At 39.1% G+C, this 25,863-nt stretch overlaps 1 protein-coding gene and 1 pseudogene across 1 annotated transcript in view; both read left to right on the top strand.

The window, feature by feature from the left end:
• The window catches only part of SLC26A7 (solute carrier family 26 member 7), a 146,416-nt gene that overhangs the window by 111,239 nt on the left and 9,314 nt on the right, over positions 1-25,863 (top strand). Inside the window, exons 13-15 of the mRNA XM_068983719.1 lie at positions 5,647-5,784; positions 11,269-11,314; positions 21,610-21,710. Of these exons, the coding sequence (XP_068839820.1) occupies positions 5,647-5,784; positions 11,269-11,314; positions 21,610-21,710 (285 nt within the window). The remainder of the gene's footprint in view (positions 1-5,646; positions 5,785-11,268; positions 11,315-21,609; positions 21,711-25,863) is intronic.
• Positions 563-4,321, top strand: LOC138088703 (serine/threonine-protein phosphatase PP1-gamma catalytic subunit B-like; annotated as a pseudogene).

Raw genomic sequence — 25,863 nt, 5'->3', positions numbered from 1 at the left:
TCTGTTAGTTTGTGTGTGTGTCACTTAGTTGTGTCTGACTCTTTGCGACCTCATGGACTGTAGCCCACCAGACTCCTCTGTCCATGGAATTCTCTGAGAATACTGGAGTGGTTTGCAATTTCCTTCCCCAGGTGATTTTCCTGACCCAGGGGTCTCCTGCATTGCAGGCAGATTCTTTACCATCTGAGCTATAGGGAAGTCCCGACTATTAGTTTAGTTTAACATATGACAGTCAAACTTAACTAGTAGTCCAGAGAAGGCAATGGCACCCCATTCCAGTATTCTTGCCTGGAAAATCCCATGGACGGAGGAGCCTGGTGAGCTACAGCCCATGGGGTCGTGAAGAGTCAGACATGACTGAGCGACTTCACTTTGACTTTTCACTTTCATGCATTGGAGAAGGAAATGGCGACCCACTCCAGTGTTCTTGCCTGGAGAATCCCAGGGACGGGGGAGCCTGGTGGGCTGCTGTCTCTGGGGTCGCACAGAGTCGGACACGACTGAAGTGACTTAGCAGCTGCAGCAAACTAGTAGTCTATTCCAAGTTAAATGATGGTGGAAGATGGGGAACGGGGAAGGGAATAAAGAAAAGTGGGATCATGGTATTTTGTTAAAACAGTCAATGAATCTATTATCAGCAGAATGTAATTAATGACTCTAGGCCTGGTTTCTTGCACAGTGGGCACCTTTTTTAAGGAAATAACTTATATAAATGATCTCACCCTCAGGTAGCGCTAGTGGTAAAGAACTCGCCTGCCCAGGCAGGAGACATAAGAGATGCAGGTTTGATCCCTGGGTCTGAGATTCCCTGGAGGAGGGCATGGCAATCCAATCCAGTATTCTTCCCTGAGGGATCCCATGGACAAAGGAACCTGGCTGTCTACAGTCCATAGGGTTGCACTGAGTCAGACACGACTGAAGTGACTTAGCAGGCACGCACGCAATCCATGTTTAGGCAGGCCAATTGTGTTTTAATTCTAGCTTCTTGTTCTGAAGGACGACACAAGTTTAAGGTGAAGAAAGAAAATGTTGACTGAAATTCTTGTCAGTTAGAAAAAATTGGCCTTACTTTGAAACTGCTTTGTGATGTTTGACTATCCTTTTTTATCTTTATTTTTCACTTTTACTTGTTTTAATACCTCATGATTGTCCTCAGAACAGACAGAACTAAACTCCTACCAGCAGGATCAGTGTCAGGGTATTTCTAAGTAGACTGGAAGTAAAAAGTAAGCAACAGGAGTCCTTCTCTGACCCCCAGGAAAATGGGTTGTGTTTTTAACAAGTATGGAAAGATTTGCGTCATAGAAAGCTATCAGAGTTCAAAGACTTTGAAGGTGTCCCAGACTCAAGTTTTCCACCAATGTTTCCTTTCTTTCTTTCCTGTCCCTTTCTTTTCTTCCTTTAAAATTTTCAGGTGCCAAGTCCTAGACTGACTCAGGCCTCTGTGTATCCACCCCACACATGCAGCTGTGTACCATAGCCTTGACATTCTTAGCTTTGAAGGAAAATTCAAGTTTGACTATTTTTCAGTTTAAAGATCTCTCATTAATAAATTGTACCTAATGCATACCTTCTCCTCAAGCTAAATGTGTGAGGAAATGAATAAGGGGATTTGCAGGAAGATGAAAGTGCCGCAGATTCTCCATGTCTTACACTTGATTTATTCCAGTCTAGTTACCTACCTGAATAGTAATCATGTCACAGGAAATCTTAATTTTATTAGAACACTGCACCTCACTGGTTATTTAAAACTAGGAGGGAAAACACTAAGAGAAAGACCTGAATATGAACTGTTAGGTGGAGTTTTTAGCTAACGTCAAGTGTAGCGGTGATCTGTCCCTCCCCTCTTCTTCAGCTGAAACAATTTGGAAGGTCTCTTTCCACTCAGGGACTTCAGCTCTATTGAGAATTTCTTTTCTGGTGCAACTCCATTCTTTAATAAATGCCTATCTTTAAAAAGCATACTAACTCAAAACATACTGGCGCAATCATATGGTGAGATTAATGAGACAATCTAAGATGTGGGGGCTTTGTCATAACTAAACACAACAGGCCGAATGTTTGATTTTGTCTTGTAAGAGATTTCCTCTTTATTAAAAGTTCCTTGGGTAACATAAAGGTTTTTTATTTTCTTGAATTGTTTAGTTGTGGCAAATCTCCTCAGTTTATAGAGCTTAAACAGTTGTGTAGCTATAGAAACTTTTTGAGATTATCCGGTTTAAAAATGTACCTGCTTTAGCTCTCACGGTTCCAGTAGGGGAAGGAGGAGGAGGCAATGAGCAGTCATTGGGAGTGATGGGGCGGTTGAGGGGGTGGTGCGGCTGTGGTTTCTGCAACTGCTGCAGCACCGTCTCTGCGCTGCTGGGATGGGAAAGAAAGTGAGGATCCCGGTGGAGCCAGCGGCAGTGCTGCTGCGGGAGGGTGGGCGTCGGAAGGCGATGGAGGATCTAGATGAACAACACTGACAGCATCCAATGGTTGCTGCAAAAGAGGGTCCAAGCCTGGCACAACGTCCAGCTACAGGGGCATGAAATCAGAGGACTGTGATTGTTAAAGTCCTGAGAGAGCTTTCTCAGTCAGCCTACTGTCCTACTAGGACTGAAAGCACCGTTCAAAATATAAGGTGATATCCATGCGCAATCCTATATGATTTGCTGTGGCTTTCTGAGTACAGTGGTTTCCCTCCAAAAGTAATTACTTGTTTCTTGGGGACTATGTGAACAAGGGAAAGCAGTCATTGGATACTCTCTGCCTCTTACTGGCTTACAAAATCAAATATCTCTAGATTGTTTTCTTCTCAGAGGAAACCACAAATGTGACAATATCAGTAGAATTTAGGGATTTTATGATGAATTAAAAGAAGATATAACATTAAAGTATGGAAAACTTTTGCAGACTACTTTAACTGTTTATGGATAGCAGTCATCCTGGTTGAGAAAATATTCTGCTGTCATGGAGGTTTATCACCAGATCTCCAATCTGTGGAGTGGATTTGGTAAATTATGCGGCCAATCGATGACTTAGATCAAGATTGTCTTTGTGGCCTTTTGTGGTCTGAACCTGATAAGGATGTTTTTGGCTGGTGTTTGAAAATGACAGAGAGTCATGCTTTGCACTTGGTACAGAAGTGGTTGTGAATTTCTCCATGAACGTGATTTGGATCTTGTGTGTAGAGCCCATCGGGAGGTTGATGGTGGACAGATGTTTTTTGCAAAGAGACAGTTGGTCACTCTGTTCTCTGCATCCAGTTATTGTGGAGAGCATGACAAAGCAGGTGCCACGATGAGTGTGGGTGAGACACTGATGTGTTCTCTTCAGATTTTACAGCCTGCAGAGAAAAAGAAGTCAAGTACCCCGAGACCTGAAATACCTTCAAGTGCTATGATCACAAAGCAAGCAAAGAAATAAATGTCATTTTGACACTGCCTAGTCGGGGCTTGTAACATATATAGCTTTTATTTTTAAAGCTGTAATGTGTATTGGTCAACTTAAATAATGTTTGTGGGCCCCTGTTCCAGTTTTTACTTTATCAATAGTATTTGTTGATTTTAACAGCAAATAAAAGATTCCCCACTCTCAAGGAAAGATGTTTTATTTTGTTTAGTTCTCTGTTCCTTTTGCAAACAATTTTAATGATAGTGCCAAAGCTGTACACCCCAGGACAGTTTATCCTGACCAAGGGGTGAGTATACAACTGATCTTTCTTTAAATTTGGTACAGCTCATGAATAATGTAAATACCCATTTTCTTTAGGATATAAAGAGAGATCTAGGGTGCTCAGCGTGTACATGCTATTGTCATAAAATGCATACTGTTGGATACAAAACACTGTGAACCTTTTTGTTTGCTTGCTTCAAAGAAATAGCTCTTTTTCTTGTCTTGTCATGTACAAACTAGTTTTTAGAGTTATCAAAATTAAGAATAACTTTCAACCTTGCCAGCATCACTTGTATGTATATTTAATTAAAGTACACTTTCCCCTGTGATACACTTAAATGATAATTAAAGCCATTATTTTAAATGTTTGTGATTCTTTCCTAAAACCAAAGTTTCTATTGAAATATATATGGGCACTCTCCTAAGTACAAGGTGACATGATTGTGTATCCCTGCCGCCTTCTTGGGGATTCAAAAATATGTTTTTAAGTTTGAATAGCAATTAATAACATAGGGCTATTTACACTACTAATGATTAAAGTTAATAACATTTTGTAGTATTTTCAGTCTATTCATTAAGTAATCTTTTTACAGTTACATCAGGACTGAACCTGTCCATTCAGAAAGCTTCAAATTATAAAAACAATACTGTTCTGTATGTGTGACTAATTATGCTTTCTTTGGCCTACATTCTTTATTCTGTGAAGAAGTTGAAGCTTGTAAGTCAAAACAAAGAAACTAACTTACTATCCACCAGTTTATACAGAACTCACAGTACCTATGACTTTTTAAAACTACTCTCTGTTTTAAAAAAAGGAAATCAGTTTCAACAGATGACCATGTACAATACCATGTGGGAAAAATGAATTCAGACTTATTTAATGATGAACTTGTTAAAAAAAATTACCTACTTTAAAAAACAAGGAAGCTAAGAGAGGTTAAATGAATTATCCAAATTCACATTATCTATTATTTTCCAGTCTTTCTTTCTCTGTCTGTATGTGTCTGAAGGAGTACTGCTTTATTTAGTTGGTAAGGAATTATCATTTCATAGAGCTTCCATTTCTCTCAGTTTCTAAGATAGACCCCTGCTCCAAAGGTCATGGTGCTGTGCTGTGCTTAGTCACCCAGTTGTGTCCGACTCTTTGTGACCCCATGGACTGTAGCCCACGAGGTTCCTCTGTCCCTGAGGATTCTCCAGGCAAGAATACTGGGGTGGTTTGCCATGCCCTCCTCCAAGGGATCTTCCCAACCCAGGGATTGAAGCCAGGTCACCTGCATTGTAAGTGGATTCTTTACCATCTGAGACACCAGGGAAGCCCACAAGTCACGGCAAAGATGGTATTGCCAGGAAGACCTGGGAAAATAGCTGCAGCAGACAAATTTTGTATTGAAATTTTCCTTCTCCATTTCTTCATGTCTTGTCTACCTCCTGGCAATCGAATATAATCTAGGCCTGCCCAAAGTGAAATTACCTTCCTGATAATACCTCTTGGTTTCTTTCTCCCAATTAGAACTGTCAGTCACTTGTAAGGTGACTTCCAGGCAAAGGAAGGCTACATCATTATGAGGTAAAATGATTGACAGTTGACCTTTCAGGCCATATTTTCATTTTAAAAGATACGGGATGGCTAGGTAAAGGAATTTTAAATTTCTGGATTGAGTAGAAGAGGTACTGTTAGGAGGATAAGTCTTTCTGATACTCTTTGGATAGTCTTTTGCTTCTCCAAAACTCAGTAGGAATAAGGGGTATTTTCTGAAAGGCTACAGACTTATCTAACGGTTGCTAATGTTTCTTAGTAAAGAAGTACATATTTTCCTTCAGACGTATGGTAGTGTGTTTAATCCTCCAAAAATTTTTAATAATGAAAACATAAGCAAAGAAATTGTCAATCATGATTGAGTGACATTTGTACTTACAGGGTTTCAATTCATTGTAGGATTTATTTCATTCAGAACTCTGAATCTATTCATTTGTTTCCTCTAAAAGGAAACCCTGCAGCGGGTGAAAATTATCTCAATAAACAACCCACTTGTTTTTCTGAACGCAAAGAAGTTCCATAATGATATAATGAACATAATCCAAAAAGAAAATACTGGAAACCAACCACTTGATGAAATCAGAAAGGTAAGGTCAACTCTTTTGATTATATTATGCTACAGGTAATCCTATGTCTTGATACCCCAGAAAGGAATCATGTAACTATAATACATTATAGAAATGTTGAGAGGTCTCTTCCCTCAGTAAAATCTTATATGATGTTATAATTTTTATTTGGTTTGTAGTTAGCCTTTAGGTGATCACTCTTGTTCATTCACTTGTTCATTCACTCCTCAAGTCAGCAAATATCTGAAGGACGTGTGTGTTGTGCTGCTCTGTGCTTAGTCACTTAGTTGTGTCTGACTCTTTGCGACCCCAGGCTCCTCTGTCCGTGGACTTCTCTAGGCAAGAAAACTGGCATGGGTTGCCATGCCCTCCTCCAGGGGACCTTCCCAACCCAGGGATCGAACCCAGGTCTCCCACATTGCAGGCAGATTCTTTACCAGCTGGGCTATCAGGGAAGCCTGTGTACTAGGTGCTATAACCCTGGAAGAAATAAAAAAGACAATTCACTTAAATTAAGAATATTTTTACCAAGAGAAAGAAGAGTTAGGTCTACCTCTAAAAGAGAATACAGTAGATGACTCAAAGAGGTGTAAACTGTTGGCCTCATTATGATAACATTGTCTTAAATTGCCATCATTTTTTATCTCCACAAATTATCTCAGTTAAGAGAGATAGCAAATAAAATGTGCATGAGAAAGAGGTATGCATAATCATTTGAATCTTCAAGCCCTCTGGAATGTTAAGAGCATGGACTTAGGAGCTAAGCTGCCTGGGTAAGCTACTTAGAAGCTATTAGACCTTCAGTTCAGTTCAGCTCAGTTGCTCAGTCATGTCCGACTCTTTGCGACCCCATGGACTGCAGCACACCAGGCTTCCCTGTCCCTCACTAACTCCCGGAGTTTACTCAAACTCATCCCCATTAAATCGGTGATGCCATCCTGCCATCTCATCCTTTGTCGTCCCCTTCTCCTCCTGCCTTCACTCTTTCCCAGCATCAGGGTCTTCTCAAATGAGTCAGTTCTTCGCATCAGGTGGCCAAAGTATTAGACCTTGAGCTCTTTTAGATGTCACTTTCATCAGAATATTAGGAGCCACCACCTGTGATTTTGGGTTGAAAAGAACTTGCTCTTATGCTAAAGGGGGAGATATATATCTAATTGTTCAAGTTGTATTAATATATTAGGCCTGTTTTTCATCACAAAACCATTCTATACCTGTATATGAGACAGGTATGTTCTTGTGGCTGACTTTATAACCACCATGTATAACAGCATTATGGAAAAATCTGTCTAGAGCTTCATGTAACCTAATTAACCTACAAGAAGTTTGTGGTCTTGTTTTTCCAAAATGTAAACTTACTTCTTGAAATAATATACTAAATTGTGGGCTTTATCGTTTCTAGTAGAGTACCTGACATGGCAATTCTTATTACTAATTATTTATCAATAGTTGATAGTGTTTTCCTTATTTTCCTGAAAGATTAAGGTTGCTCCAACCTGTTTTCAGAAATTGCAAAATGACATGTGTTTACCTCTAGTGTATCTTAGAAACAAATCTCATTAACACAGTCTTTTGTGAGAAGTTTCCACATATATTTTACCCACTTGGGATTTCAGAAAATTGAGTCTAAAAATCAAACAAGGTTCATTGAATTTAGGTTATTAGTAGATGAAGACACTCAAAAGGATTCTTCAACTCAGAACTTTATGATGGTGAGGAAGAATTTGTTGAAACTGAGTTCCACTATAATGATAATGATGCAAATATTGTATGTATATTTGTATGTTGTGAGTTTTAAAGGAATACCAAGGATTTGGATGGCAATCTGGAAGCCCTGCTCTCAGAGGAACCTGGGATAAACCTTTATTTGGAATGGTTAAAAGGATAGTCTTGAGCTTGAGTGCTGTTTGGAGCACTTCGTATTATTCTTGTCAGACACTGTCAAGGATATCTACTTGTCTTGAGGGCTATGCACTTACTTCAGGTTCAGTTTTAGAGTAAGATGTCTGCAGCAGTTAATCGCTACTGCAACTTTGCCCCCCTTGATCAGGCTGCACAGAGCAGTCCGCAGTTGTGCCTTCAACTGGAGTGCTCTGCCAGGGCCTTGATTTTCTCTTCTCTGAAAGCTGTGTTTTCAACAGACGGTGGTGATGGACATTTAAAACACTCCAGAGCAGGAAGATTCACATCCCATTCAAAACACGAATAGAAAAAGGATCCTCTGTTAGGTTATATAATGATATACTTTTATATTCTATATGCTCAGTTGTGTCCAACTCTTTGAGACCCCATGGACTTTAGCCTACCAGGCTCCTCTGTCCACAGGTTTTCCCAGGCAGTGATGCTGGAGCAGGATGCCATTTCCTACTCCAGGGTTTCTTTTCAACCCAGGATTGAATCCGTGTGTCTTGTGTCTCTTGCACTGGCAGGCGGATTCTTTACCACTGAGCCTCTATATCATCATTAAATATCTCCCTGAATACAGAGGCTTAGAAGGATCTCAGGCTGCTAGTGTTTGATGGATTTGTGCTTATTATTATATAGAGCTACAGGTATTCACTGTTCATTACCATTTCGTGCTCACCTTGCAAGAGAAGTTTCAATCTACCATTTATCTAAAATTTTCTTTTGCTCAAGCAAGATGTTTCTCAAAACTAGACTTTGTTTTTGAAACAGTGTTTTAGATTTACAGAAAAACTGAGTAGTTGGTATAGAGAGTTCCTATATATAGAGAGAGTTCCTATATATAGAGAGAGTTCCTATATATACCCCACATTACACAGTTTCCTCTATTATTAACATCTTGCATTAGTGTGATATATTTATTATAATCAATCAGCCAATATGGATACGTGATCATTAAGTAAAGTCCGTGCTTTATCTGGGCTTCTCAGGTGGTGCTAGTGGTAAAGAATGCATCTGCCAGTGCAGGAGACTTAAGAGATGTGGGTTCGACCTTTGGGTCAGGAAGATCCCCTGGAGGAGGGCACGACAACCCGCTCCAGTATTCTTGCCTGGAGAATCCCATGGACAGAGGAGCCTGGCAAGCTATAGTCCATAGGGTGGCATAGAGTTGGACAGGACTGAAGCGATTTAGCACACATGCTTTATTTAGATTTACTTAGTTCTACCTGATATCCTTTCTCTGTTCTAGAATTCCATCCAGTATATCACGTTACATTTAGTTGTCCTGTCTCCTTAGTTTCCTCTTGACTGTGACAGTTTCTTAGGCTTTCCCTTTATTGAATGGTCTTGACAATTTTGAGTAGTACTGGTCAGATGTTTTGTAGAATGCCCCTCTATTGGAATTATCTCTTATTTTTTCTTGTGATAGCACTGGGAATATGGGGGTTTTTTTAGGAAGAAAACTATAGAGGTGAAGTGCCATTTTCATCACATTGGTATCAAGGGTACATAATATCAACATGATTTCTCACTGTAGATATAAATCTTGATCTCCTGGATGAAGTAGTATTTGTCAGGTTTCTCCCCTATAAAATTACTTTATTTCCCCTTTTGCATGCTATACTCTTTGAAAGCGAGTCACTGTGTGCAGCTTGTATTTAGGGAATGTGAAGTCATGCTCCACCTTCTTCAGGGTGGAGTATTTATATAAATAATTTGAAATTCTTCTGCAGAAGAGGTTTCAGGCAAGGCATTTTTAAGAGGAGAGAAAGGAAGCTCATGTTCATTGGCTGTGTTTCAAGGGCTCATCTCTTTACCTGGGTTATCTAACGTACTTGTCGTCAGCCCCATGATGTAACTGACTATCTGAATGTTACAAAAAAAAAAAGATTGAGACTTAGAAATATAAAATAACCTGGGGAAAATTATTTGATAACTGTCTGAATCAGACTTAAAGTATATAAGCTGTGCCAGTGGGTGCAGTACCAGTGGCTTCCCAGGTAGCACTAGTAGTAAAGAACACGCCTGCCAGTGCAGGAAACTTAAGAGACACGGGTTCAATCCCTGGATAGGGTTTGATCCCTGGGTTGAAAGATCCCTTGGAGAAGGACATTGCAAAAAGTATTGTTGCCTGGAGAACCCCATGGACAGAGGAGCCTGGTGGGCTACAGTCCATAGGATCACAAAGAGCTGGACATGACTGAGTGACTAACACACACACACAGTGGGTATTAAGGGAAATTGATATTCTATGGTCACCCTCCAAGATGAAAACTGATTTAATGGGAAAGTAGTATAATGTAGCAGTTTGGAGCAAGAGGTACAGAGTTGAAAGACATGAACTTAGGTTTTAACTTAATTCTTGCTAGCTTTATGACTTTGGTCAAACTATTTAACCATTTCAATCATTAGAAGTCTTCCAAATTTAAAAATTTTCTGACTTTCATGTGGAAAATGATGTCAGTAACTTCATAGGATTATTCTGAGAATTAAATGATTAATGTAAAGTTCTTAGTATACACTAAGTACTCAAGTAATAACAATTGCTATCATCATGAACAGTAATAACAATGACATTTTTGAGAAATATATAGCATATTTTAATTTTAAAGGCATCAATTATTTTTAATTTCAAAAAAATTTAATTGTAGGATATAAAGTCATTTTCATTCTTCAGCATTTCCATAAATTGGAATTTTTTTTCCTGGACATTTTCATGAAGCTCCAGATGAACAGCTAATTTTTTAAAAAATTATTTATTTTTATTAAAGTATAGTTTATTTACAGTGGTTTGTTAGTTTCAAGTGTACAGCATAGTGATTCAGTGACATATATATCTTTTTTTTCCTGATTCTTTTCCCTTATAGGTTATTGCAAAACACTGAGTATAGTTCCCTGTGCTCTACAGTATGTCCTTGTCTCTTATCTATTTTATATATACTAGTGTGTGTTTGTTAATCGCAGACTCCTAATTTATCCCTCCCCCACCCTTTTCCCATTGGTAACTGTAAATTTGTTTTCTAGTCTGTGAGTCTGTTTCTGTTTTGTATGTAAGTTCCTTTGTATCATTTTTTTTTTGATTGGATTCCCTGTGTAAGTGATATTATATGATATTTATCTTTCTGTGTATGGCTTACTTCATATTACTCAGCCATAAAAAATACAATAATGCCATTTATGGCAACATGCATGGACCTCATCCTAAATGAATAACTGACTTCTGTATAATATGAAATACATATTTGGTGGCTCTCTCTTTGAGTGCTGTGTTAATGAGGTTAATTTCTGATTGGATACATACATGAAAAACACATGTAAATGTTCACTTCCTGATGAAAAGAAGTCAAAACAATCTTGCAGAAAAAGTTCTAATAAAGAGAGTCTGACTTGATAAATTATCAACTGAGCTAACATAAACTTAGAGCTAACTTATTATTTCCGTTTGTTGTATTTATCATTCTGAAAGAAAAGCTAGAGAAAATAATTATTGGAGACTATTTTTTGTTGTTGTTATTGTGGTAAAAAGAATGATGTTCTTTTTTTAGGGACAGAAATGAGTTTTTATAATGTTATTCATCTTTTTATGTGTTTTTATTTCAGTATGAACAAAGCACATTGGTCAGTTCTCTGAGTGGCATTTGCAACGGTGAGTTAGCCTAAAGGAAATCTAAGTGTTCTGACTTGACTACAGAACAGAAGATGGAACACTTGCCTTCTCCTCGCGGCCTCCTGCCTCTGCTACCCTTCCTCTCGCCTCCATGTCTGCCTCCGCGCTCCTCCCTGCTTCTCGCCTGTTCTGCCCACCTGGCCGTTTCCCTCCCTTCCTCCTCCTCTCCTCTGCTCCTACTCTGTCCTCCCCATTCCTCCGTCTTCTCTTCTTTGTCTTCCTCCTCACACTCCTAACTTATTTTAGAGATTAAGTTCAGATGTGTCAGCCTACACAGGATGAAGGTATAAAAATTCATTGTGAGGCATTACGAATACCTGAAACACTTATATTAATGGTATCTTTTAAAATGGAAGGAAATACAATGTCCATCGATCAGAATACACAACGTTGAAAAGATGTCAGTTCTCAAATTTTGTTATAGATATAAACTGAGTCACAATTAAAATTCTGATAGGATGTTTTAATGGCAGTTGATAAACTCATTCTAAATTTTCTACAAAACTCAAATGGCCAAGAATAGGCACAGCTGTTGAACTATATGAACAAGAGGGAGAGCTTGTTTTCTTATGTATGTATTATAAAGCCCTTATAAATGTATTATAAAGCCCTAATAATCAGTGCAGTGTGCTACTGGTTCAGAGATAAATGAACAGGTCAACAGGACAGAACAGAGAACACAAAAGTGAGGAAAAGCTCACGTATATTGGTGTCTTACTTGTGACAAATGTGGCACTGCAGAGCAGTGAGCAAAAGACTGTCATTAATATACAATGATGAGACAATCACACACCCATGATGAATGGAATTAGACCTGCATCCTATCCCATCCCGTCTCATCCCCCAAATCATCCCAGCTCAAAGTCCTAAAGTAGCAGACAAACTATAAATTTAAAAGAAAATATAGGAGAATATGTACAAGAAATGTTAAACATTATCATTAAACTTCACTGGAGTTTTGTTTACCAAATGCCATCATATGAAGCATGTAAAGATAGTTCAGTTCAGTTCAGTTGCTCAGTCGTGTCCGACTCTTTGCGACCCCATGAATTGCAGCACACCAGGCCTCCCTGTCCATCACCATCTCCCGGAGTTCACTCAGACTCACGTCCATCGAGTCAGTGATGCCATCCAGCCATCTCATCCTTGGTCGTCCCCTTCTCCTCCTGCCCCCAATCCCTCCCAGCATCAGAGTCTTTTCCAATGAGTCAACTCTTCGCATGAGGTGGCCAAAGTACTGGAGTTTCAGCTTTAGCATCAGTCCTTCCAAAGAAATCCCAGGGTTGATCTCCTTCAGAAAGGACTGGTTGGATCTCCTTGCAGTCCAAGGGACCCTCAAGAGTCTTCTCCAACACCACAGTTCAAAAGTATCAATTCTTCAGCACTCAGCCTTCTTCATAGTCCAACTCTCACATCCATACATGACCACCGGAAAAACCATAGCCTTGACTAGATGGACCTTAGTTGGCAAAATAATATCTCTGCTTTTGAATATGCTGTCTAGGTTGGTCATAACTTTTCTTCCAAGGAGTAAGCGTCTTTTCATTTCATGGCTGCAGTCACCATCTGCAGTGATTTTGGAGCTCCCAAAAATAAAGTCTGACACTGTTTCCACTGTTTCCCCATCTATTTCCCATGAAGTGATGGGCCCAGATGCCATGATCTTCGTTTTCTGAATGTAAAGATAAGCCAGAGTAAAAGAAGATAGACGTAATTTATGAAATGGAGAAGGAGTAAAAATGGCAGATGACCTGTTAGAAAAATGCACAAGAGACATGGACAGGCATTCCACAAAAAGAGACATTTTCAAATTTACTAATGAGCATATGCAGATATGCTTACTTAAACTCAGTGATGTTATTCGTAATACTTGAGGAAATATAGATTAACTTTGCAATAAATAACACAATATATACAATGGATAGTTTTTAAAATCTGACAGTACCAAGTATTGGTGAGGATATAAAGCAACAAAAAGTCTCTTGCAGCGCTAGTGGGAGTGTAAACTGTAGCAGCTGCCTTGGAAAACAGTTTGGTAATATCATATAAAGTTGAAGACACACGAGATACACAAAGCAGCAATTCCACCCCCAGTGTACATTCTAACAAGTTACATAAACAAGAATGTTCAAACAGTATTGTTTTTAACTATCCAAACCTGGAAACAGTTCATATTTCCAAGAAAAAAAAAAAAATAGCTGGTATATATAAGTATGGAATATTTATACATTTGAATTTTTAGTGGATATATTTATTATATGGTACACGTATACAATAATGAAAACTAGATGAGTCTTATAAACGTAACTGGGCCAAAATGAAAAGGCAAAGGAAAACAAAATTCAAATTCTACTATATAAGCTTAAAAAAAAAAGCAGGAAAAGCTGATGTACTGATTTTGGCTCTTCTAAAGATGGTAATAAAGGAGCCTCTTAATATCTGCACCTGGAAACATATACAAGATTGTTCATAGTAACTCTGTTTATAATCCTCCCAAATGCAGAAAAATTAATACTTTTTAGAAGTACAGTGGATAAAAGAACATGTGGAATGTTTATATATAAATATATATTATAGTATCTGTCACATTACTTTAAAGTACTCCAAATGTATAAAATATAGAATAGAATAACATAAATATCATATAAATATACAAATTAATCCCATGGCCCGTATCAACAGGATAGCAGTCAGATGCTAGCTTCTCTGGTCTTTTCTGATTTCTCATGACAAATTCACTTTCTTCTGCTTTGTGCTCTGAAAGGATGCTTATATCATCCTGGTATTGCACTTATTTAATGGTTGTTTCTTACAAGTCTTTCTCTTCTGCTAGCCTGAAACTTTACAAGGGCATTCTCACCTCTGCATCCCTAGATCAGGCCCACTTTTCAGAGAGCAACAGCTGATTGACATGGTCACTCTTGCTGTGCTCCTGGGAAACCTTTTGTACCCAGCTACCCTTTTATAGTAGTTAGGACTGGTTGACGAGAATGTTTTCCTGGTACCCTCCTCCTCTCTCTTCTGACACTCTAGAGTATCCTGAGTTCCCCTGCCTCTCTCTCTTGTACAGGAACAGCATCCACCTGTCACGGTGCTTCCCTGTGCTTTAAATGCTCAGGTTTCTCTTATTGCTCATGTTCTTGATTTCCTCTCAAAGTTTAAATAGTAAAACCTATAACTCTTGGTTTTGTTGTGTTTACATTTTCACTTCTGTTACTCTGATTCTGTCCTTAACTGTATTCAAGATGGATTAGTATGACTTTCCTATTTTTTTTCTGCGATGAGACAGTCTTGGTCTTACTCCATGAATAGAGAACACCCAGTTTCCTGTGATTACAGAAGATAAAATTAATTGATCAAGGCACTTCCTCCTATGAGCCAAAGTAACCTGAGAATCTTCTAAACAGGGACCTATAATAAGCTATTACAAATGGTTGGTGTTGACCGGGAGTTGGTGATGAACAGGGAAGCCTGGCATGCTGCAGTCTATAGGGTCGCAAAGAGCCTGACATGGCTGAGCAACTGAACTGAACTGAACTGACATACAAGCTGAGATGCAGTTGCCATCCTAGCTTTATTCCATTCTGTGATGACAGACTCATCCTAAAAGAAAACAAAAAACTTCTTATCCATTAGCGATCTCTTCAGAGGATCAAGTGCCCAGTCCTCAGTCTGACACCTAAAACCCTTCCGTATCTTCTTAAACTGATTTACTACACATTGCACAAGTTCTCTATACCAGTCAGATGAATGAGTTTTCTTGGCTCCTACATCTAATTTAATCATTCCTGGATCTAACTCTTAAAAAAATTTTATTTATTTTAATTGGAGGTTAATTACTTTACAGCATTGTGGTGGTTTTTGCCATACACTTACATGAATCAGCCATGGGTGTACATGTGTACCCCCATCCCAAACTCCCCTCTCACCGCTTTCCCCATCCCATCCCTCTGGGTTGTCCCAGTGCACCTGGATTTAATTCTTTATTCATATTCTCCCTTCTAGAACCATCTACTTGTTTGCCAATCCAAATATTATACTTTCTTCAAGGTATAATAGAGAAGAAAAGTAAGTCAAAGGGACATATTCTTTGGCAAACTTATTAGGTAGAAAAAGAAGTCAACCAGATCCGTAGAGGCAAATATGCAATGAAGTGCCACTTAGAATTCAGTTCCTTCAGCTGTAAAATGGAAATTTAGTAACATGGAGAGACTACCACGGGCACTCAATCACGTATCACTTTATATAGTTATAAAGTTGTTTTATTCACGCACATTTTCCTCCTAATTATATTTTTAAGGGAAGAGATGCATTTTTAATGTCCATTGCATTATCCTTCATTGTCCAGTGAACACTTGGTCAGTGAATGAAAATTAACACTGCTAATATTTTATAGCACTTCCAAGTTTTCAAAGAATATTCTTCTAAATAGATGAAATAGATAATGGTAGTTATCATTTTCAAATGGGTAATAGGATACTCAGTTTTATTGATAAGAAGTTGAGGCCCACTCTTGCTTTCTGAGGGGGTCTGTATGCTGCCTACTGAATATGTATCTCTCTAAATAACCTTACTTTCACTTAAAAAAAATAGATAACTAAATTTCTCAGGATCGTGCGGTTGCTTAGGGGCAGAGGAGGACCTCAAGGCCCCATTGAAGGCCAATGTGTATAGGAAAGGGTGCTTAAAGCTGGGATTTGAGAGTTCAGAGCCAGATGCAGTCTGCAGAAACACAGCCAGGAAGGGTGGGTTGGTGCTAATCCAGAAAAAAGGAGGTGACAAAGAGTGGCACTTTTCTCTGCTTTGGTTGCAAGCTTGTGAAAATGAAGATGAAGATGGACTTAAGAGAGATTTCAATATGTAATTAACATAACCAGCACTGTTTGGGTATTGAGGGAAGGAGGAGGGCAATACAAGTGATGATTCAAAACTCTGAAACTCTCAGACTGGAAATCCAGGAGGGTAGCTAAAAGGAAAGGATACTGGAAAACCTTCCAGGATACGATACTGGAAAACTTTCCAGGAGATATCCTTGGGTTTGGGGAACCACTGAATAGATCTGGAAATAACTAAAGCAAAGAGAAATGTTGGCTGGGTGAGGGAGTAGGAAAGAAGAAAGAGAATAAGTAATACCCCCTCCTATAAACAATCTTTACAGAAGAGAAAGAATTGATTGAATAAACTAAATAAACTTACAAACCATGTAAATAATGAGACGGAAGTCCTCATATTTTTCTGAGTGAAAACAGAAATTGCTCAAATGTGAAGAAATTTCCCATTACCATGTTCGGTAAATTGTGTTCCAAAGCACTGTAGTCACACTGTGCCGTTGCCCAGAGGCACCCTGTCAGCATCTTTCTCAGTGTCATGATTTTTCGGGCTCACCTCCACCACCTTCTTGCCTTCAAATTATCCTCCAGGTCTCAGCTTCCTGTCGCATTCTTCCTTTCATTCCTGTGTTAATTAACGAATGTCTTTGTTCACTTAGCAAATCTTTCTTGTATTTAGTAAGTCCTAGGCACATCGGTGGGTGCTGTATGTTCAAGGATGAGAAAGCAGGCGTGGTTTCTGTCATCACAGGTCCTGAAGCCTAAGCTGGTTCCCCTCCCTCAATTTCCCCCATCCTCATCCAGTACCCTAGATGAGCTGTACTTTGTTTGGAGGCTCCGGGGAGAATCTGCTTACTTCCTTACCCTTTTCAGCTTCTAGAGGCCATCCACATTCCTCGGGTCATATCCTTTCGTCTGTCTTCAAACCAGCAGTGTTGACATCTTCAAATTTCTCTCTGACCTCTTCTTCCATCATCACACCTCCGTCTTTGCCTCTGACCCTCCTGCTTCCCTGTGATAAGAACCCTAGGAACATTAGACTCCCCCCCCGCCCCCAACCCCAGGGTAATTCAGGATAAGCTCATCTCAGTTCAGTTCAGTTGCTCAGTTGTGTCCGACTCTTTGCGACCCCATGAATCGCAGCATGCCAGGCCTCCCTGTCCATCACCAACTCCCAGAGTTCACCCAAACTCATCCATCGAGTCACTGATGCCATCCAGCCATCTCATCCTCTGTCATCCCCTTCTCCTCCTGCCCCCAATCCCTCCCAGCATCAGAGTCTTTTCCAATGAGTCAACTCTTTGCATGAGGAGGCAGGATTCTTAATTTAATCAAGTCTGCAACATTTCTTTGACCATGTAAGGTAACATATTCCACAGGTTCTAGGGATTAAGCTGTGGGCATCACTGGGGGCCATTTTTCTGTCTACAATTTCAGGTCTATCCTGACCTTCTGAGCGCTTTCTGCATAACTTTCCAGCCTTGGTAACACTTTAGATTACTAGTTCAACTGACTCGTTTCTCAGTTTACTCGTGAGTCTACTGAGAGTAAGTACCATTATCTCTCTTGTCCATCATTCTACTTGTATTTTCCTTAGAGTAAGCACACGCCACATCTATATTAACCAATTGCTTGAATGAATGAATGAATAAAAGAGAGAATGTACACAATAATATGTACACATGTTTTCCAAAGATAGTGTTTTGGTTTGTCCTAAATATTTCTGACTCCTTATTTTCTTGAGCAGTTAGAGATATAAATCTGTTTCTCAATAATTACTTGATATCAACAGAAAACGCCTTCTTTTAAAAAATTTTGAGTGATTCACAAACTGCCAGAAACCTTTTGAAGTATAAAAAAGCACTCCTAAATTATGTATCTCTGAATACTTTTTAATTAAACAAGTTAATGAATATTCCACAGGAGAGAGCTGGCTTGCACAGTCTGGAGTTAATCACCCACCCACACCTGATGGTTAATTTCTTTCTTTATTTTTCTTTGATTTTTGTAGATAAAGCTCATCATTTACCACATCCCCCATGAGTATATATTAGTTATCTCCTTTGCACATGCTCCAAGCTTACCTCATTTTGCTTAAGGCATATTAGCTGTTCATTCAGTTTTCAACAACAATGTGAATTTTATTGCACTGACTGATTTACTTAGAAGCTTAAAACATAAGTATATATTAATAGTCATAGAATCATCACAATGACAGAACTGAGGGGATACTATATAAAAGAAAACTTCACTTATTTTTGGAAAGATTTCAAGAATGTCCATTGTATCTAAATTTTCATTTGAGGAGATTGGTAACTTTGCCATTAACAATGTCTTTTTTATTTACAAAAAAAAAAAGAACTGCTTCTCTTAAAAAAAAAAAGTTTATTTAAATTATTATCCACAACTACATGGCACAATTCTTTTGTTTTATTTCTTTTGGACAAGCTGAAAATGTGCATCCATTTCGATTAAAGGAACACAAAAGAGGAAGCTCAGATGTAAAAATGAAGGACAAAACAAGCACATTCTGAAACAAAAGAAAAATTTTGTTTCACTATTGATTAAACCCAAACATTTTTAGTTAGCAATCTATCATCACTTAAATTATGAAATAATTACAAGAAAATATAGAGAACAGCAAGTATAATTTATAAGTGAAATAAATAGGATAGAAAAGAAAAAAAAAACCTTATTTCTTAAATAATTTTCTGTATTCTTTTACCACCATTTCTTAGTCATTTAGATTAGTATTCAATCTCTCTAAATGATATGCATAGTTTTTTCACTGGATTATTAAGTTCAGATTGACAAGTAAAATTGCCTATGAACTAGTAGTGACTTTCTGAAGCACTGAATTGATAGAAATTCTAGGGTCTTCTTTGAACTGACTGAGAAAAAGTACCATGATTGATTAGCCATGTTTGGCTTGTTAAAGAATAGAGATGATAGAATGCATGTCATAAATTTAGTTGCAGATAATAATTTATGTACCTCCTTCATAAAAAGCAATTATAAATAAAATAGCTGTTAATTTTTTCTGGGTTATATTAAGTATATATATTGAATTATATTCAATTTTACCAATGACAATTATGTTTTCTAGTAAATGAAGAATAAGGCTTAAAGATCTCAAAGAATTCATAATTTAATTTGGGTGGATTAGATATTAATAATAAATTTTTCTACATAAATTTTTGGACTAAGAATTTTAGATTTAGCTTTTTTGTGTGTACTGTACTATAAAAGACTATAAGGAGATGGAAAAACAGACTTCGTTAATTTTGTTATCAAATGCATCATCACTGTCATTTTAAGATCTATTGCTAAATATGTCAGAGGTTTAAGTCATTTATTTAATCCAAGATATTGAATTTTTAAAAAATTACTGATTATTTTCCTTGTGTTTAGTAAGAGTAACCAGATTTACATAATGATGTGTTGGTAAATCCAACAAACTTGGAGTGGAGAATATGGCATGGGGTGGTGGAGAAGTGTGATTTGTTGCACTTGCCACTTTCCATGGAGTAAATATTTTCAAGCTACTACCATACTGTCATTAAATGTGGAGCGTGTAAAGATATGTACACAGTTGACATGCTGAAAAGATATCAAAATAGCTGGACTGAGTTATCTTCTAAAAAATCATATACGTTTTATTTTATAAAACAGATATATTCAGAAATATTGCATAGAAACCCTTCAAATTTTGAACTCCATGGTACATTGCAAATGATTAGTCTTACTAAAGCTTTTTATATCTAACTTTGTAAGGATACATCTAATCCATTATGTATATTTTATGCATGTATGACATGTGGATTATTGAACATTTGTAGGGAAGCTTATCTGATATTCAATTGTTAAAGATTCTTATACTCTGAAAATTCAACAAAATGTTTCCAAATTGGATAAAACATGTTTATGAATCATAAAAAATTTGCAAGGAAGTACATATCACAGACAAATAATGAGCCAAATGTCTCAGCAAATCTTTTAATATTCCTTTAGTAATTCTTCTTCTGTAGCTCTAAATAAAATGGAATAAAAGTATTTCTAAACTAATTATTGTAGTGCCAATCTATGTATATGTGTTTGTGTGTGTCTGTTTGTGAGACTAGGAGATAAAAGGAATAAATACCAATCAATGTTCCACTGTTTGTCCTTGCCTAGGATTCATATTTTTATTTTTCCTGTGATCTTAAATCCACTCTCTAATCTCTGATAATAGCAGTGACATATTATATCTTCTGTAGTAAGGCTAGGTCCTATTTTTAGGCAAATATTGGATGATAATGATTACTACTGAGTGGCCAGTGGATGAGCTAAGTTGTGGTCACTTTTCATTTTGCTTGAAGTTCTAATTTACCATTTTGAGCCAGTGGTAGCATAGCCTGCATCTATACTTATGTTCAAAGCTCCTTCTCGCGGGAGAAAAAGGGAAACAGAGGGCACTACTGGAGTACCTGGCATGTGGTACTAAATTTATAAAAATTGCAAATTTTTAAAAATACACTTTTTAGTTTATTTGGCTGTGCTGGGACTTAGTTGCAGCACGCGGAATCGGAGATCTTTGCTGCAGCATGTGGGATCTTCAGTTGTGGCAGGTGGACTTCTGGTAGCAGCATGTGAACCCTGAGTTGCGGCATGTGGGACTAGCGCCCTGGCCAGAGATCAAGCCTGGACCCCTGCATTGGGAGCATGGTGTCCTAGCCACTGGACCACCAGGGTAGTCCCCCCAATAAATATTGATTGAATGGGACAGGAAAATTTTGAGATCTTAAACTATCATCAGTGTTTAATTACAGTTGTTCATATGGTTGGGATGCTTACATTTCTGTATTACTTCTACTTTTGGAATTAAATATAGGCTATTAAATTCAAGCCTGCTTTTGCATGAAGCCTTCCCTGGTTGCTCCAGAGGGACATCTTCTTACTGTAAATTTCCATTCACTTTCATTTTTAATCATATGCTATTTACCAATATTATCCTTGGCAATCAAGTTATGTAGTAACAATTACCTGAGATAATATTGGAATAATCAAAAATTGGAGTTCAAAAATAATTAGTAGCCAACTGAAAATGTAGAATTAAAAGTGTTTGGAATTGATTTTGTTAAACCTTCCCTGAGCCATCCAGGGATTCCCTGGTGGCTCAGATGGTAAAGTGTCTACCTGCAACAAGGGAGACCCCAGTTTGATCCCTGGGTCGGGAAGAACCCCTGGAGAAGGAAGTGGCAACCCACTCCAGTACTCTTGCCTAGAAAATTCCATGGATGGAGGAGCCTGGTGGGCTACAGTCCATGGCGTCGCAAAGAGTCGGACATGACAGTGATTTCACTTTGTTAAAACATTAGGCCACTGTTGATCTTCCCAATATTCCACAAAGTCAATAGTGAAAAGTCTCTAAGAATTCTCTCTGATTCAGCTCTGTTCCTCTTACAGAAGAAGCTACCCAGCCCTGCCTGAATCCGAAGTGTTCTTTAATCCTGGATTGCAGTGGATTGACCTTTTCTGACTATACTGGCGTCTCCATGCTTATTGAGGTATTTGTGCAGCTTGTGTTTCCCTTCTCTTTAGGAACGGTGTTTTCACGGACTCTTTCTCACTTCTGAGGTCGTGACCCTACTCATCTCACCCATTCTCCCCAAAGGACATAGACTTTGTGCCTCCCGCTACAGTAGATTTCTTTTCGGGAGATTTCATGAAGTTCCTAGTTGTGCGTGTATCAGGAGGGTGTAAGGGGAGTAGAGTAGGTGTTCACGTGGGGCATGAGTTTTTACATTTTCAGTTAACTACTAATTATTTTTGAACTCTGACTTTTGATTATCCCAATATTTACTGAGAATATGTATTTGAGATGTAGTGAGCATAGTACATGCTGGGCAGTCAACTCCTAGGCTTCTAGAAAGAATGAGAAAAGCTCCCTCCACGAGTATGTGCCCTGAAGTTGGCAGGATATGGTCTTTCATATTATGGATGGGTACAGTCTGACCTGAAACCATTCCTGGCCTGAATTATTGAGAAACTACCTCACAGGCAGGGACAGGTGGAGCTTTGGAAGCTCAGAGGAGAGCACAGCAACAGGTGTGTGTAAGGCAAAGTAGAGAGATTTCAGCACAAAAATCAGCACTGACCAGCATTTCCCAGCCTGAGATGCTTGACTGCAGGGCCGCCCACCATGGCGAGGGGGGCTGGGTGCTGAGGCGCAAGGAGGGACTGGGATTGACTGCCGTGAAGACACTCAGAGGGGGCTCCTACGACACAGCTGAGGGAAAAGCCTGGGACTGCCAGAGGGGCGACAGGTCATTGCCTCCACCTCTGCATGCTTACAGATGTTAGGACACGTGAGTGTCCTTCACGAGTGCCCACAGTGGGACTGGCTGCAGCTGTGGTCTGCAACCCCAGAGGGATTTTGGCTGGCTACTACCAAGGCCGACGTGAGTGCCAGAGGCAGGACAAGTCACTGCTCTGGTCTGCAGCCTCAGAGGTGGACACGCTGGCCAGCCACTGGAAATGTTGGCCTGAGTGCCAGAGGCAGAACTAGTCATGGCTCTGGTCTGCAGTCTCAGAGGCAGGCACACCAGCCAGCTGCCGTCAAGGCCAGTGGGAGTGCCACAGGCAGGGGATGAGTAGCGCCGCAGGCCCAACCCCAGGGGTCCAGGTGCAGGCAGCTACAGGCAGACACCAGTCACAGCCCGTACCTTCCTGGAGCTCAGGCACCTTGGCGTTGCCTAGGTTCCCACGACCTGGGGCCAGTTCCTCTGGGAGAGTGCTTGACCTGCCTCAGGCTGCAGCAACACTCCGAAGGCTTTTACCACCCCAGGCCCTCCTCGCACGTTGCACTTGTGCCTGCCATATCCCTCCCTCTTCCCAGCCCAGCTGAGTAAGTGAGGCCCCATATGCCTCTGCTTCTGCCCCATCTTGTCTGAGTGGGAAACAGACACCAGAGCGCAGCCTACAGAGGCAGGTGAAAACCAACGTGAGCCGCAGAGGCTGTGTGACCAGTGGAGGTGAGCTTCCTCCTGCAGCCACAGGGGCAGCAGCTTAAGCCCCACAGCTGGCTTGAGGGTGTGGCGTTTGGGAGCAGTTGTGGGCTTTGAAGCAATTACAAGTTGGAGTGTGGACAGGTTTGAGCCTGAGCTGACCCCACAGTGCCCAGAGCAGGTCTGGAGACCTTTCTAGAAATACTGGAGGTCTTTCTGATGAGGCACATTAGCTGGAACTCACTGTGTAGCAGGAAAACTGAGAACTGAGGCCACACGAAAATAGTCTTCTTACCACCTCTCTCTCTCTTTTCATTTTGTTCTGTTGTTCTTTTTTTATTAGTACTTTAATACTTATTTTTTACTTAATATTTCCTTTTTTAAAGCTTATATTTTTAAGTAAGTTTATTTTATTTTTTCCTATTTCTACCCTAGTATTTTGTTCTGTTGTACTGCTTTCATGTTTTTGGTTCTGAATTTTTTCTATCCTAGTTTATTGTGTGTGTTATTTATGGGTTTGCTTATTGGTTTGGTTGCTCTCTTCCTTTGTGGTTCCACTTTTTAAGATTTTATTTTAGTTTTTTGTCTTTTTCCTTATTTTGAGTATGAATGTATGAGTCTCAATGTGTTTGTCTGTTCAGTGTTACTTTTATCATTTGTCTTGGGGATTTGTCTGTCCACTCATTTTTTGTTTGCATGTTTGTTTGATTTTTTTTTCTATTTATTTCCTTTTCTCTTCTGTGCTATGTGGCTTGTGGAGTCTTGTTGCTCCAGCCAGGTGTGGATTTTGAACCTCTGAGGTAGAAGGTCTAAGTTCAGGATGTTGGATCATCAGAGATCTCCTGACGCTGTAAAATATTAATTGGCAAGAACTCTCCCAAAGGCCTCCATCTCATTGCTAAGACCTGGCTCCACCTAAAGGCCAAGCAAACTCAAGTACTGGACACCTCATGCCAAATAATTAGCAAAACAGTAACACAAACCTACCCATTAATAGACAGGATGCCCAAAGCCATACCAAGCTCACAAACACCCAAACACACCATTGGATATGACAGTGCCTTTCGGAGGAACAAGGTCCAGCTCTGCTCACCAGAACACAGGCCTCTGGCCTCTTACCAGGAAACCTTCACAAGGGACTGGTCAAAACCCACCCAAGGGGGCAGACTTCAAAGTTAAGAGGATCTAAGGCCTTACAGCCTTCAGAAAAGAGACCCCAAACACAATAAGTAAAATGGAAAAAAACAAAATAAAAACAGAGAAACATGCATCAGATGAAGGAACATGGTAAAAACCCACAACACCAAACACATGAAGATAAAATAGGGTGTCTACTAGAAAAAGAATTCAGAGGAATGATAGTAAAGATGAACCAAAATCTCGGCAATAAAATGGAGGCATAGATAAGTAGAATGGAGGCATGGATTGAGAAGATACCTGAAGAGTTTAACAAGAACATGGAAGAAATAAAGAATACACTATCAGCAATGAACAATACAATAAAAGAAATAAAAATACACTAAAGGGAACCAATAGCATAGTAACTGAGGCAGAAGAATGTTTAAATGAACTGGAAGATAGCAGGTAGAAACAGAGCAGGGCAAATACCTGAAGCAGAGCAGTATAAAGGAAAAAAATGAAAAGAAATGAGGACAGTCTCAGAGACATCTGGGACAATATTAAGCACACCAACATTCAAATCAGAGGGATTCCAGAAGAGAAAAAGAAAGTGTATGAGAAAATATGGAAGGAGAGTATAGTCAAAACTTTCTCTAACATTAGGAAGGAAATAGCCACATGAGTCCAGGAAGCACAGAGAGTCCTACATAGGATAAACACAAAGAGAAACATGCCAAGACACATATTAATCAAACTAACAAAAATTAAACACAAAGAAAAAAATATAAGAAGCGAAGGAAAAGCAACAAATAACATACATGGGAATTACCATAAGATTAACAGCTGACCTTTCAGCTGCATTCCTATGCAATAATAATTAAAAATCAAAAAGAGAAATTAAGGAATCAATCCCATTCACCATTGCAACAGAAAGAAAAAAATACCTAGGAATAAACCTGCCTAAGGAGACAAAACACCTATATTCAGAAAACTATAAGATACTCATGAAAGAAATCAAAGATGATAAAAACAGATGGAGAGATAACCATGTTCTAGGATTGGAAGAATCAATATTGTGAAAATGACCATACTACCCAAGGCAGTCTACAGAGTCAAAGCAATCCCCATCACATTCAGTTCAGTTCAGTTCAGTTCAGTTCAGCTGCTCTAGTCATGTCTGACTCTTGGCAACCCCATGGACTGCAGCACACCAGGCATCCCTGTCCATCACCAACACACGGAGCTTACTCAAACTCATGTCCATCGACTTGGTGATGCCATCCAACCATCTCATCCTCTGTTGTTCCCTTCTCCTCCCACCTTCAATCTTTCCCAGCATCAGGGTCTTTTCAAATGAGTCAATTCTTCGCATCAGGTGGCCAAAGTATTGGAGTTTCAGCTTCAGCATCAGTTGTTCTAATGAACATTCAGCACTGATTTAATGGCATTTTTCACAAAACTAGAGCAAATAGTTTTACTGTTTTTATGGAAACATGAAGACCCCAAATAGCCAAAGCAATCTTGAGAAAGAAAAATGGAGTTGGAGGAATCAAGTCTTCCTGATGTTTGACTATACTACAAAGCTATGGTAATC

The sequence above is a fragment of the Capricornis sumatraensis genome, chromosome 11 (assembly GCF_032405125.1).
Source record: "Capricornis sumatraensis isolate serow.1 chromosome 11, serow.2, whole genome shotgun sequence".
Taxonomy (NCBI): domain Eukaryota; kingdom Metazoa; phylum Chordata; class Mammalia; order Artiodactyla; family Bovidae; genus Capricornis; species Capricornis sumatraensis.
Note: the sequence above shows the minus strand (reverse complement) of the source record. Positions and strands in the feature narration are given on the sequence as shown.